Source organism: Canis lupus, chromosome 32 (genome assembly GCF_048164855.1).
Source record: "Canis lupus baileyi chromosome 32, mCanLup2.hap1, whole genome shotgun sequence".
NCBI classification, from domain to species: domain Eukaryota; kingdom Metazoa; phylum Chordata; class Mammalia; order Carnivora; family Canidae; genus Canis; species Canis lupus.
This window is the reverse complement of record NC_132869.1, coordinates 28,625,741-28,638,966: the sequence shown is the minus strand read 5'-3', so window position 1 is coordinate 28,638,966 and position 13,226 is coordinate 28,625,741. Positions and strand designations below refer to the sequence as shown.

At 42.4% G+C, this 13,226-nt stretch overlaps 1 protein-coding gene across 11 annotated transcripts in view; it reads left to right on the top strand.

The window, feature by feature from the left end:
* Nucleotides 1–13,226, top strand: part of ANXA2 (annexin A2) — a 47,381-nt gene that overhangs the window by 15,316 nt on the left and 18,839 nt on the right. For all 11 annotated transcript variants that reach the window (XM_072808919.1, XM_072808921.1, XM_072808917.1 and 8 more), the window contains one exon: nucleotides 1,318–1,417. In XM_072808919.1, the coding sequence (XP_072665020.1) occupies nucleotides 1,318–1,417 (100 nt within the window). The remainder of the gene's footprint in view (nucleotides 1–1,317; nucleotides 1,418–13,226) is intronic.

Here is a 13,226-nt window from a genome sequence, read left to right as displayed (position 1 = left end):
GAGTTATAAATATTAACTGGATTCATTATTTGGCCAAGGCCAAGATGGTCACAAGTACATTTTGAAATTCTTTGTGTAGTCCTGAACTTAGATTTCTGGTTTATCCCGGGAAACATTTGAGAGGATGTCACCTTAGTTACTTACCTGTATAACCTGCTCATAAAACCAAATGAAATGAATGCTGGGATGCCTCATAATGTGTTGCCCGTGGGTGGAGAGGTAAGTCAGGGCACCTCAGGCTATGAGTCTTCCCAGAAACTGAACTGAGGCAAAGTCATCACATTACAATGGGCATTATGTACTTGGGGGAGGTTGTGGGGATGGAGGAGTCTTGGTGTTGAAGGTGGATAGTTCCACTGACAACCTAAACCATGTTGTCCATCTTCTTTGGCCTGCCTTTGCTGTGGGACTGGGTAGCAGGGAGGAGGAAAGCTGCAAGAGCTCTAAAGGAAGGAGAGAAGTTAACACTTGGGAAAGAAGAACTTGGGATGTAGACACATGACTGTCCTTACCTTAGTCTGGGGTGGTGGGGTGGGATGGAAGTGGGTCCATCAGATCAGACAGGGTCACTGGGCTTTGAAAAGCATTAGAAAAGGAAGAGAGTATGGTTTAAAAGGTAATTTTTAAAAAAGAAGAAATAGGAAGAGTGGTAGGCATAGGGTTAAAAGCATAACAGCAGAGGGACAGGAACAGAGGAGAGAGAGAGGAGTAGGAACTTCGTGAACACAAAGAGGATGTGGGCCAGGAAGCCTGACCACCTTGGTGTGGTGGCTTCCCTCTCACTTATCTGATAGTCTGAAACAAGCAGTCCAGCATTTTACATTTGCATTTTTTTTTACATTTGCATTTTAAAGAATTGTGAGCTCAGCGATACGGGTCCAGTGGAAATTCAGATGCCTGTAGCAAAAACTTGGCTAAACACACTTGTCATTCAGGCATTTCCACATATTTTCAGCTTGTAGCAAATTGTTGCTGGCCCAATTTAAGGTTTTTTCAGAGCCATCCCAGATAAATGGTGGTTGCAAGTGCCCAGCCTTGGGTTGTCTGCTTTTGAGCTTACACTAGAAGTAGGGTAAGTGAAAGTACAGACAGCCTATTCTAAACTAGCTGAGCTTTTGAAGATGAATTCTCATTAGAAACAGTGAAGTTTCCTATTCTCTCTTTGTGGTGGCATGTTATTACTTACCTAGTTACGCCTAGTCTACGAATGATTTGAATTGTTTAAAGAAACAATAGGAGAAAAATGTATTTTAGGGGTATTTCAATAGGAGAGTTTTAAATGTGTATGATTTGAGTATGTTTGTCTTTTAACCTCAGCATTCCACACCCCCGAGTGCATACGGGTCGGTCAAAGCATACACTAATTTTGATGCTGAGCGTGATGCTCTGAACATTGAAACGGCCATCAAGACCAAAGGTAGGTGACCTTTGTCCTTCTCGTGTCACACTGATAATGACTGAGGCATTTTTAGTTAGTTGTCTCTTTATTTTCCCTCTAATCTTTGTGTACTGGCCATTCGAAATTGTCCTTGAGCTTTCATGGAGTGATTCTAAACCTTCCCCACCTCACTCCATCCTTTTTTCCCACTCTCCCTTCATCCTTTCCTTTCTCCCCTCCTCTTCCTTCCTCTCTTTGGAGGGAAGACTTAAAACATGAGAAAGTATTTTAACCAAGTAGCCTAGTAACAGAGAAATAGGCGTCAGCTGAGAGCAGAGGGCTGATCCCCCAGATGTGTGTTAGGAGCTCAGCTCTTCACTTTGAGACCGCAGTGCCTCCTGTTCAAGGAAGAGGTTAGTCATGGTGATCCCAAACTGGCCTTTCTGGTCCTGAATGCCCCTGAATTTCATTACATATGTGGGAAAAATTTCATTGCTTTGCTTTTAGATCTAATGAACAGAACATTCAGACTTTTTTTTTTGTTTAACCCTACTAGTTAGGCCACTCCTTAGGCCTGTAGCTTGAATTAGAAAAGCTGTCAGGATGAGTGTATTTCCTCGAGTTCCAGGATGAGTAAGAGAGGGCCAGAAGGTATAAGAGCTTCCCTTAGAAATCAAGTGGATAAAGCATTTAATAGGGTGAGGTTGAGCAAGAACTTGTTCAGGTCATCGTCATGCTGTTTTCTGTGTCTATAAAAGTAAATGTTCAGACTCTTTGTCTTATGTTAATGAAGCATTTGTCTTTGGGCTTGTCCCATCCTCCAAATCCCTGGGACATTGTGATTATTGTGGTGATGCTTGTGATTGACCACACTCTTTCCCCTTTTGGACAAAGCACTTCCTTTCACGGTGAGGCTAGACTGAGATGCAGACATGACCCAGCAAACCAGAGCAGCTGCTGTCTCATACCCTTGCTGAAAAGCCATGGACAGTTTTCTCTTTGGAGTATAGTGTTTTAACTTACCGACACACTTGTACAATTCACATAACAGTCAACTGACAGACTGGGAACCTCAACCAGGATGGCCTAGGAACCTAAAATGAGGGTGATCATATGTGCTGGCTTATTTATGTATGTCTTCATTATTTATTGATTGTGCCCCCTTTTCACTCAGAATTGTTTCGTTTTGTGGGATAAATTATAACACCATCTTATCTAAAACCCTTAGAGAAACTGGTGACTTTTGTTTCCAGAGATATGATGGAAAGGAGAAAGATCCTTTACATCCTTTGGCTCTGACAGGACACAAGGATTTGCATCATCTGCCTAAAGCAGCCTCAAGTTCCCTGGGGACACTGGGTACCTCCCAGAAGGACTGCCTGGACAATTGGAGGGAGAATAAAGAAGCATCCAAACCAGACCTTTAAAAAGTCTTCTTTTTTTGATGCTTTTCAAATGACCATGCTTGTTAAAGGCCAGGCTGGGAAGTCAGGAAGTCACTAATCAGAAAAGGAAACTAGAACTTGGAGGGCTTCTCTTACCACACATCATTCTTTTTCGGTGGAGCTGGAGTGTAGTGGATGCGAGATTGTGTAAACATGGCTCTTCACCTCTTGGCTCTGCTACTAATTTACTAGCTATCTGACTCTGGAAAAATGCTTAACTTCCCTAAGCTTCAGTTTCCACATACAAAGTAGGGCTAATCAAGGTTCCACTTTACACAGTTGTGAAGTATGAAGTGGTGCCTGCCATATAGACAGTGCCTGAAACCTGTTATCTTAACACATGCGTGCTTGCCTATGCACACACATGATCCACTTTCCTAAAACTCACCCTGTCTCACTATTTGGGTGTGCCTCCATTCCTGGGGTTTCCCAACACACCACTGCAGAAACACCCTTAACTCACCCAACAGTTAACTCATATGACAAAGATGGTGCCTTTCACAAGCTTGAGACAAAGGCTGCTTTTATCCTTGCATGAGAAAGCTTCTCAGCGCGCTGGAATGTAAAGATTGCGCAAATGAACTCTGCTAACAGCTGAAACTCCCATGGTAATAAAAATACCTTCAGGCCCTTTCTGAGTTAGTAGGAAAATACTGTAGTTTCTAAATAGAAACGTCTGGAGGGTTAAGGTTTGGATTCATGCATTCATTCCACTTTGGTCAAAAGCAGCTGACATCACCCTTATCCTGGTTGCCACTATTTATTTATTGAGTGCTTGTTATGGGAAGGCATGGCACCAAGCACTTTAGGAATGTTCTTCTTAGGTGAAATTCAAATCCATCCCAATGTTATGTTGTATCCTCTCCCGTTTACAGGTGACACAGTATAGGATTAACATGCTCCAGGACTCTTGGCCTTGGTTCAAATTGGGGCTTGAACAACTTGTCCAGCTCTGAGCCTGTGTTCTTAAACACCCCAGTGTTGTGCCACCCACCTCTGGAGGATCAGACTTTTTTCCTTTGTCATAAGTTATTTTCAGACATGAAAAACGTTTTGTAGTTGCGATTCTATTGATGTCAGATACATGTCATATTTGTGTCCCAGCTTTCGGTCTCCAGTCTTCTCTTCACACCTCTAATGCCTAGTGCCTTCCACTTAGGACCACTTATTTATTTTTGGTGCCTAGTAATTTTCAAGAGTAACTGACTTTTCTTGTTAATTCTGTTAGTCCTGTGAAATCATGTCTGGATTGTCAGTATGTTTGGGAACCTTGCATCCTTCTAGGAAACTGTGGAGAAGAAAGAAAATGATATTCACATAGAGGTCAGTGTACCAAAGATATTAATATCATCATTGATTATGGTAGCGAAAAACCCAAGTATCAGCATTGATTATGGTAGCAAAAAACCCAAGTTATCTTCCAGTTAGGGAATTACTTAATAAGTTATGGTAGCTTCTGGGTTACATAGAGTATCTATAGAGTGTAAAATGTGAAAAATAAAATTTATGAACAATTTTTTTTTTAAAGATTTTATTTATTTATTCATAGAGACAGAGAGAGAGTCAGAGACACAGGCAGAGGGAGAAGCAGGCATCATACAGAGAGCCTGATGTGGGACTAGATCCAGGGTCTCCAGGATCACGCCCTGGGCTGCAGGCGGCGCTAAACCACTGCGCCACTGGGGCTGCCCTATGAACAATTTTTAGTGAGGTAGAGTTCACGTACATACAACTCACCTATATAAAATGTGCGATTCAGTCTTTTAGTGTATTCACCGAGTTGTGTAACCATCACAATTGGAAAATGCTCGTCTTAACATGCATTTACCTTAAAAGTTGTCAGTTGTGGAGTTGATTCTTTTCTTTTCTTGTGCTTTCAGCATATTTTTTGTTTTCCAAATTTTCTATGATGACATGTATCAATTTCACAGATGGAAGACAATAAATTTAATTATAAACAAAAATGAAGTCAGTAGTTGGGAAAGTAATATCCCTCTGTCCCTTTCTTCTTCCTCTTGATATTTGTAGATAACTGGTACCACCTTCTAAAATGAGCTAATTGATTTTTTAGCTTCCCGTTTAAAACACCTTCTACCTTCAGTGTAACTAAGAAGCTTGTGCCACACCTTAACCTCCTCCCTCCTCAAGCCCTTTACCTGCAGAACACAATGCTCTGTAACTGCTGTCTCCTTGACCTCAAAGAAAACAAATGGTAAACCTCAAATGCCAATATAAGCGAAGGCCGAAGGACCATGAAAAGATGGCTCTGGGCCTCCCCTTCCTAGAGGGCAGCCCAAGTGCACATGCGAGCGCGTGCCAAGTACAGAGCTCTCTGAGCATTAATTACCTGCTCTGACTGACCACGGACTTCCCCTTTGGTCTGAGTCCCCTCAGGAAGGAGAGCAGGGAGCAATCACCTGTGGCGGAGGGTCCTTCAGCTGCTGTGAAACAGAGGATGGTAAACTAGAGCAGGCCTGGTGTAGGGAGGGATTCGAATGAGGGGCAGAACTGGGTGAGACCAATGGGCTGGTACTGTCTGGACTGGTGAGGAGGACCGGGAACAGTTAATATCCCTCCTTCCCTTCAGCCATATCCTTTCTCACCTGGGTGGTCATGGCTTCTGTTCTCTTTGTGGGTCTCCCTGCCTCCTCCAGGGCAGATTCTCTCTCTAGCTTCATCTCCAGGATCTTCGGAGCCTTTACTGTGACAGGAGTGTACAGCCCCCATGTGGTGGGAGTTCTGACTAACACCCAAACAGTTCCTACTTGTCTCCCGGAGTGAGCCCATACACAGCCTCTTCTCCATGCTTTCTCTGAGAAAGAGGCAGAACCAATTATTCCTTGGTCTAATACTTACATGAAGTATGATACTTCACGTAAGGAATTTACAGCTCTTGTCATATTGTGTTGTAATTATTTATGTATGGATTTTGTTTCTCCCACCAGAATGTGAGTTCCTTGAGGGCAAGGGTTTTACTTCATTAAACTTATTTAATCTTATTTACAATGGCCCCTGAGACTGTGTGAAAAGGTAAATAGTTTAACCTATATTTAAATAGTAGTCAAATGTACACAGATCCTAGACCACACACAGGTGAGTGCACTGAAGAGGGACACATGGCTGGTGAGATGAGGCATCAGAGGACACTTTCAGAATCTTGGACAGTAGCCAGAAAGGATAATAGTCCCTTAGTGAGCTTTGATCTGTTTTCACAAAATGAATTTAGCTCATGCTCATAAGTCTGCTTTGTTTTTAGTTTGAAGAGATCTCAGTATTTCTTGAGTATATTACCTAAACCAAATGCATGGTTGTTTTGTGTATACTCTGGATTGAGGTAGACTATGCAATTACTAACCTTAATTTATGTCTAGTTAGAAACTGAATAAAGCCATGCAAAAGTAGTAATATTGCTTAATTAACAAGAGGTTTCTAAGACTTAAATCTGTAGGAGTCTCTTGGTCTAGATTGGCCTTGGGTTAAATATATACTGTGGAGTGTACAACACAGCTGTGAATGGTTTACCATATGGGTCCAAATAACTAGAAAGGAAAGTCAGCTAAATTAGAAAAGGATGAATCCAGACTACATAAAATAGATTGTAATTAGAAGCAGCACAACCCCAGAGTTAGTGTAAGTGCCAATAGACGGGTACAGCTTTGGTCTATCTCTCTCTCTCAAAGGGGAGGGAAATGAGTTGCCCTATTATTATTGCCAGTTTTGATTTTAGCAGTATTTGTGTTCTCCGGAAGGGATGCAAAAGCGGGTGATATTTTCCCCCCTCTCATAAGCACAAGTAGAGAGATGTGTAACTGCAGCAAGTTTTTGCACTTATTTTTTTTTTCTTATACTTTTAAAATGGAACCAATGTTTTCCAGCATGGCCAAAAATACGAACATCCCATGCCAGTGAAAAGCAGGCCAGGACGTGTATTTTTGGTTTCACCTGCACACCTGGAGGAGTATTCATTCAGCTGAGACAGCAATTAGGAATGTATTTTCTTGGAGATGCCAGGAGGCAGATTGGCTCTGAAAGGTGGCTTCTATTCTAAAAGGGGACTTGGGGGCGGGGGAGGGGCAGGCCCAAACCTACAAGAACCCTTAGGTCTGAAGGACAGCATGCTTGCAAGAGACGTATTTGTAGCTCATGCAGCCCAGCCTTCCCACCCCCCCTTATGGGAACAGGAGGAAGGGGAGCCTTCTCTTCACTGAGGCCTTTCCCTTTGTGATCAAGTTTACTTTGGACTTGAGTTCTCATCTTACAGCACTGCTGGAAACAAAGGGGGACCAGTGCTGAGTCAATGGTCACCTTTACTCTGAGCACAGATTTTCTGATTTTCTTCAAAACCATCTTTGTCTACATGGGTGTATGGATGCCAGACCTGAGCCAGGAAGTCTATAAAACATGGGTGATGGAGTCCCTGGTGCCTTTCTAACGATAGGCCTTAGCTTTTATTGCCTGCCTCTCAGCCTTCTTCTTCTTTTTTATTTATTTATTTTTTTTGTAAAAACTGTTAACCTCTTTCCCCCTGGGGAAATCTGAGTATCAGTGCCACGAAGGGACACTGGGCATAGTAACCAGTTTCTTTTCTGGTGTCAGCAATGGTAAGACAGTAAATATTAACTTCCTTGCTATCAATTGAGTTAAGGATCAGGATGCTGATTTCTCTTGCATCTGTTCAGATTTTAAAATTTTCTGTCCCATGAGGCTAATAGAGTGGCAGGGCACAAGATGGCACTTGCATTTTGCATATCATCCTTCATTTACAATCGGATTTGGTTTGAATTTTGGATGCTGGCCTACTTTGTGTTTTCCTGCTGGTCCTGTGGAGCATTTTGGAACTACAATTATGCATGGGAGGCAGGCAGGGTTCTAGATTATTGAAGTATACAAGGGGATTAACAAATAGATGGCACTTAAATCCTTTCTAAGGGACTCAGCAGAGGTGAAATCAGAGCAGAATGGAAAAAGAAGAAATTTGATTTTTGGGCCAAACCTTCTTAGGCACTTAGGTAAACCACACTTTGCATGAGTCAGTACCACACCTCCACAGTGCCAGTCTTGGGGGAGGTGCCGAGCGCCCCAGCCCCCTGTGACCCCAGGCAGTGCTTGTTTTCTGTCTCATTTCAGGCAGCTGCCACAGGTTATCATGAAACTGGACTAGTAATCTAATGTCTGCTAATGGCAAAAGCGCCCATAGCCTTATTTTCATTGACCCCAAACCAAATGCAAATAAGACCCAGGCCTACACTGGAGAAGCTGAGTGTGGAGAAGGTAGCAGACTTGCTCCAAGTCATTAACTCAATCCATCCTTTCTGCATCCCAGTAAATGTTCTCATGATCTATTTTACAGAATGAGAAGGCAAGGCACAGGGAGCTAACTCAGTTGCTTAGATAGTACAGTTCTGAGCCCTACATGGTTTCTGAAGCATCTATTGCTGACACTGATCTAGATGCCTCCCCTTTTCATCTGTCCCCCATGTGATTATCCAACTCCTGGTAGGACCCTTTGGACACAGAGTGCTCATGACTGCTGAGTGATACCAAGGAGTGACTCGAGAGCAGGAATTCCAGGCCAGGCAGCACTGTGGCTGATGGTGGGAAGGATACTTTGGACAACTGTGTGTGTATGTGTGTGTGTGTGTGTGTGTGTGTGTGTGTACATGTGTATGCTTCTCTGTCCCTGAAGTCACTTCTAGTAGACAGATGGCATGTTGGCATTTTAGTCTTGTTGGGAGGGGCTCCCCTCTCCATGTTATCCCTCGTGGAGTGTTTCTAGGTCTTTCTGTTGGAAAAAACCTCAGTTGGCATAGCTCTTACGTTCAGTGACCATGCACTGTTAGTGGTTGGCAAATAATTATCTACAGATTATTAAATGTGTGTATGTTTGTATGTAGTAAATAGTAAATCCAGTCCTATAGATATATAGACACATTGCTGTGTCCCAAATCATTTTTAGGAACTAGAGGAGTGTGGTATGAAGAAGTTTCAAAGTATAATTTCAAAACGGTACCAACATGACTCATATAGATGGGGGATGAACACGTGTCAAACATTTATTTAACTCAGAGGAGATAAGATTAGTTCAAAGGGACATTTGAAAAACTGGGTGTTAATAGGCACTGAGGGAACAGTGTTGGGATAAGATTGCTGGGCTGGATACAAGGCCATTAATGTCCTGCAGGGCCCTGAAGCCATAACCTTTGGACTATAATCTCCAAGTTAACATGTTACCTCACAGAGCTTGTGCCTGACGGTAGTAAGTAGCAAGTTGAGTGAGAGCATACCCTGGAGAGGCAGTCTTGGATGGCCTTGTTAGCCACACTGGGAGGACATGCTGTCTTTCTCTTGGCCTTATTTTTAATTTTTGGTTACTTTTCTATAACAGGAAGCAAGATAGCCCAATGCAGTGAGCCTGGGTCTTTAATCTTGGTTTGAATCCCAGCTCTGCAAGTGATTTGCTTGTGTGACCTGGGGCATGTCCCTGCCTTCCAGGAGCATTTGTTTCCTCGTGGTAAAATGAGAATGACAGGAGCCCCTACCTCTTACAGATGTGGTGACAATTATATGGCAAAGTTGTGTGAAGCACTTCGTAAGTGCCTGGCACGTAGTAGGTATTCAGTGAGTGGCTGATGCTACTATGATAAAATATGGCCACAAGCATGGATTGCCTCTCTCTGTGGCCTGCTGCTGACCTTCCCTTTGCAGAGATGATTTATTCTGAAGTTTGATACCTATATCCCCCGTAATGTAAGCTGAGGCATGGTTTTTATCTTCTAGATAAGGAATCTTTTTTTTCTGACCAGTCAGCCACACCCTGAGGGCCTCCTGAGCTCTCATCAAACAAAATGAAATCCATTTTCTTTTGTGCAGCCAGTGTGTCTTGGCAGATGTGAGTCAGCATCCTGTTCAGAATGGCCTCTTGGTTCCTTGCCATGGACAATAAAAGACACATTTTCCATGGAATGCCAGATGTGAAGCTGATTTGGGGTTTCCACCCGCAGAGAGGAGGAGGAAACTCAGGAGGCTGATTTTATGATTTTGGAGTTGGCCGTTATTTTAGACTGCAAGTGTTTGTTATGTTTCAAAAATATGGTGGATGGTTTAAGAGACCCAAGACCCCAGAGTATTCTGCTTGAGTCCTGCTGTCAATGGCGCTTTCCTGTGGTATCACTTGGCACAGGTGTTACAGTTTGTGCAGTGAACTCTTCAGGCATTACTTCTTATCTGGGTTATTTGGACGAAGGTAAGCATTTCTGTCCCTAGAATTGCAGTCCACCCTCACAGAAGCGATTGGTAGACGTGACTTAAAAGTCTTCTACATAAGCACCGTGCTGAGTGCTTCATGTTGACTGGCATTTAGAGCAGTGACTGACCTTTCGGATGCCCCGACTAAAGGGTGTTGGAGACGTTTTTGTAGTTAGCTGCTAAGATTCATTGGCCATTTTCATGAAAGGAATGAATGCTTATGAAATTTACTGTGTTGTTTCCCATTAGGAACCAAATAAATTTGTGTCTTAGTTCCTTACCAGTGTTGAAAATTTGAACTTCTATCAGTTTTGAAAATAAATTTTTAAAAATCTGCCTGGAACACAGATTTTACTGTGTTCTCACCCACATTCTGTAGGCTCCCCTACCCTGATTACTGTTTCCCATTGTGAGCCTTTGCTTAGATTACTTTGACCTTCCACATGAAGCACAAAAGGAATGGAATGGGAAAAGAAACATTATTCAGCTTTGTTGGTTTTTTTTTCCTTTATGCTGTTGCCCTGCCCGCATAGTTTCTTTTAGCCCCTGGGCCCCTTCTGCCCAGCAAACACTTACTTATACACTGGAACATAAGAGATCTGAGAGTGTAAATCCAGGAGGGCACAGCCTCATCTCCCGGGCATCTGCACCTATGTTAAATTCGTTAAACTTAAAGCTTTCCTAGTGTCCTGGCACTTGCTGTGCATTGTTGACGATGATTGTGCTGACATAGATGGCTGAGTGATCAGTCCTCATCCTTCTAGCCTCATCCTGGGCAGAAATGGTGAGTAACCGGATGACCCTTGCAGCTTCAACCTGTGCTGAACTATTTTCCACAGGAATAAACTGCCTCACCAATTATGATAGCAGGTTGAGAGGAAGCAGCAGTGTTCTGAAGATAAGGTGGTTAAATCCCACTGGCAGAAATGTGTATTCTGGTGTTACGACACAGGACATGCCTTAAGTGGCTTTGACTAGGCAATTGATCCGGGGCTCCATGATTTTTTTTTTCCTCTTTCCAGTTCAATTTAAAACTTGCAGACAATGGTATGGGAGAAATAGCTTATGTAGGTGATGTTCTTCGAAGGGGGAGGGGGCTTCCACTTGCAGAAATAGCTTCCATTTCTTTGTAGTTGCTGGCATTAGCATTTGTGTAATGGATCAGATTGTTCACTTGTAAGGGGTCCCAGCATGTTGGATGCTGCATCTCAGCAGGCTGTTTGCTTGGTAAATAATTTAGGTAAAATACATTTAGATTCCTTCAGACTATCATAGTTGCTGCCACCTACATGAGATTCAGGTTAACCACTCAGGCTCTTTATGGGGATTTCCAATAATTGGATTGAATTCTGACTCTGTTGACTGGACGCTTAGCTGCTGTGAACAGAAAGGCAAAAGGCTGTTTCATTGACTAAAAGTGTGGACTACACTGCAGTTTGTGCAGTGAACTCTTCAGGTGTTTTTTCTTACCTGGTTTATTTGGACAAAGGTAAGCACTTCTTTTCCTGAAATTGTAGTTGACCCTCCACCTCACAGAATCACTTGGTAGAAGTGACTTAAACATCTTCTACATAAGCAGATTTCTAAAGATCCTTCCATTCCTCATGCTTATCCATCTCTCTTGGTGATTCTCAATTAAAATATGACCAGGGAGCTGGTTGAAATGCTGCTTCCTTGCTCCAGAGTTCTAAGGAGCCTTTAATCAGTAGATCTCAGGTATGGTCCAAGGGACTGTGTGCTTAATACATGCTTCATGTAATTTTAATTCAGGTGGGCTTAGGACCACCTTTTGACACAAACATAAATTTTGCATTTGTTTCCAAAGGAGAATAATTTTTGTGGGTCGGTGTTATTTGTTATGTGTTCAGGTCAGTCAGCAGCCCCAAAATAGCATTCAGGAAATACTAGAATTGAGGTTTGAGGATATGATTTATTTTGTTGTTTTCTAGCATTATCAGATTTGAGGAGGAAAGTTTGTTTTTCTTTTTTAAGATTTTATTTATTTGAGAGAGGGCAAGAGCCGAGCATGAACAGAGGGAGGTGCAGAGGGAGAAGGAGAAGCAGGCTCCTTGCAGAGCAAGGAGTCTTATGGGGGGAATGGGAGACTCGATGGGGGCCTCTCTCCCAAGACCCCCAGCATCATGACCTGAGCAGAAGGCAGAGGCTTAACAGACTGAGCCACCAAAGTGCCCCTTGAGGAAGAAAGTTAAGTGTAAAGCAAAAACACATTTATAAGCAATGGCTGTCCTAACATGAAGTTAGAGCCATAGAATATCTAAAGAGAGAGAGAGAGAGAGAGAACATAATGTGTGTGGGTAGCCTTGCAGGGTTGGATCTGTTAGTGTTTTGTAGAAGCAGAACTAGAAGTCATTATTCAAGTGCTTTACTTGTGCAGATGTAGAAACTGAGACCCAAACAGGCCAGATGTTTATACATGTAACAGTTGTGATCTCTCTGAGCTTCAGCTTCTCTGTCTATGAACTAGGAAGAGGAATACCTATCCTTAACTGTGTAGTTGTGAAGACTAAGAAGGTAGTCTGTGTTAGGATTTTCAGAAACCAAAGAGAATTATATAGATATAGTTTGTAATTATTATGATGCATATTATGTTTATTCTAATTAAAGTATTTAGAACCATGTCAAGATTCTCTCAAGTTGAAGTCACTAGTTGATTCTAGATCAATGACTGTGTGTCACAGTGTATGTAAAGAACCCTTTTTATGCCGTTATGGTGAACTTTGAAAGTAAATATAACCAGAAGAAAGAAAACTTTACAGTGTCCATAATCCTACCACTCACATGATCACAATTAAAATTTTGGTATAAAGGCTTCTAGATATTCTTCTTGTACACACACATGTATTTTACAATAATTGGGTTATACTGCATCTACTGCTTTGCCACCTGCTTTTTGTTGTTATTTTTTACTTAACAGTATATCATGAGCATTTTTCCATGTCAATATTTTATGCCATCATTTAATTTAATTTAATTTATTTATTTGAGAGAGAGAAAGAGCATGTGTATGTGAGCACAAGTAGGGGGAGAGGCAGAGGGAGAGGAAGCAGCAGATTCCCTGCTGAGCAGGGAGCTCGATGCAGGGTTCCATCGCAGGACCCTGGGTTCACGACCTGAGCCAAAGGCAGATGTTAAACCAA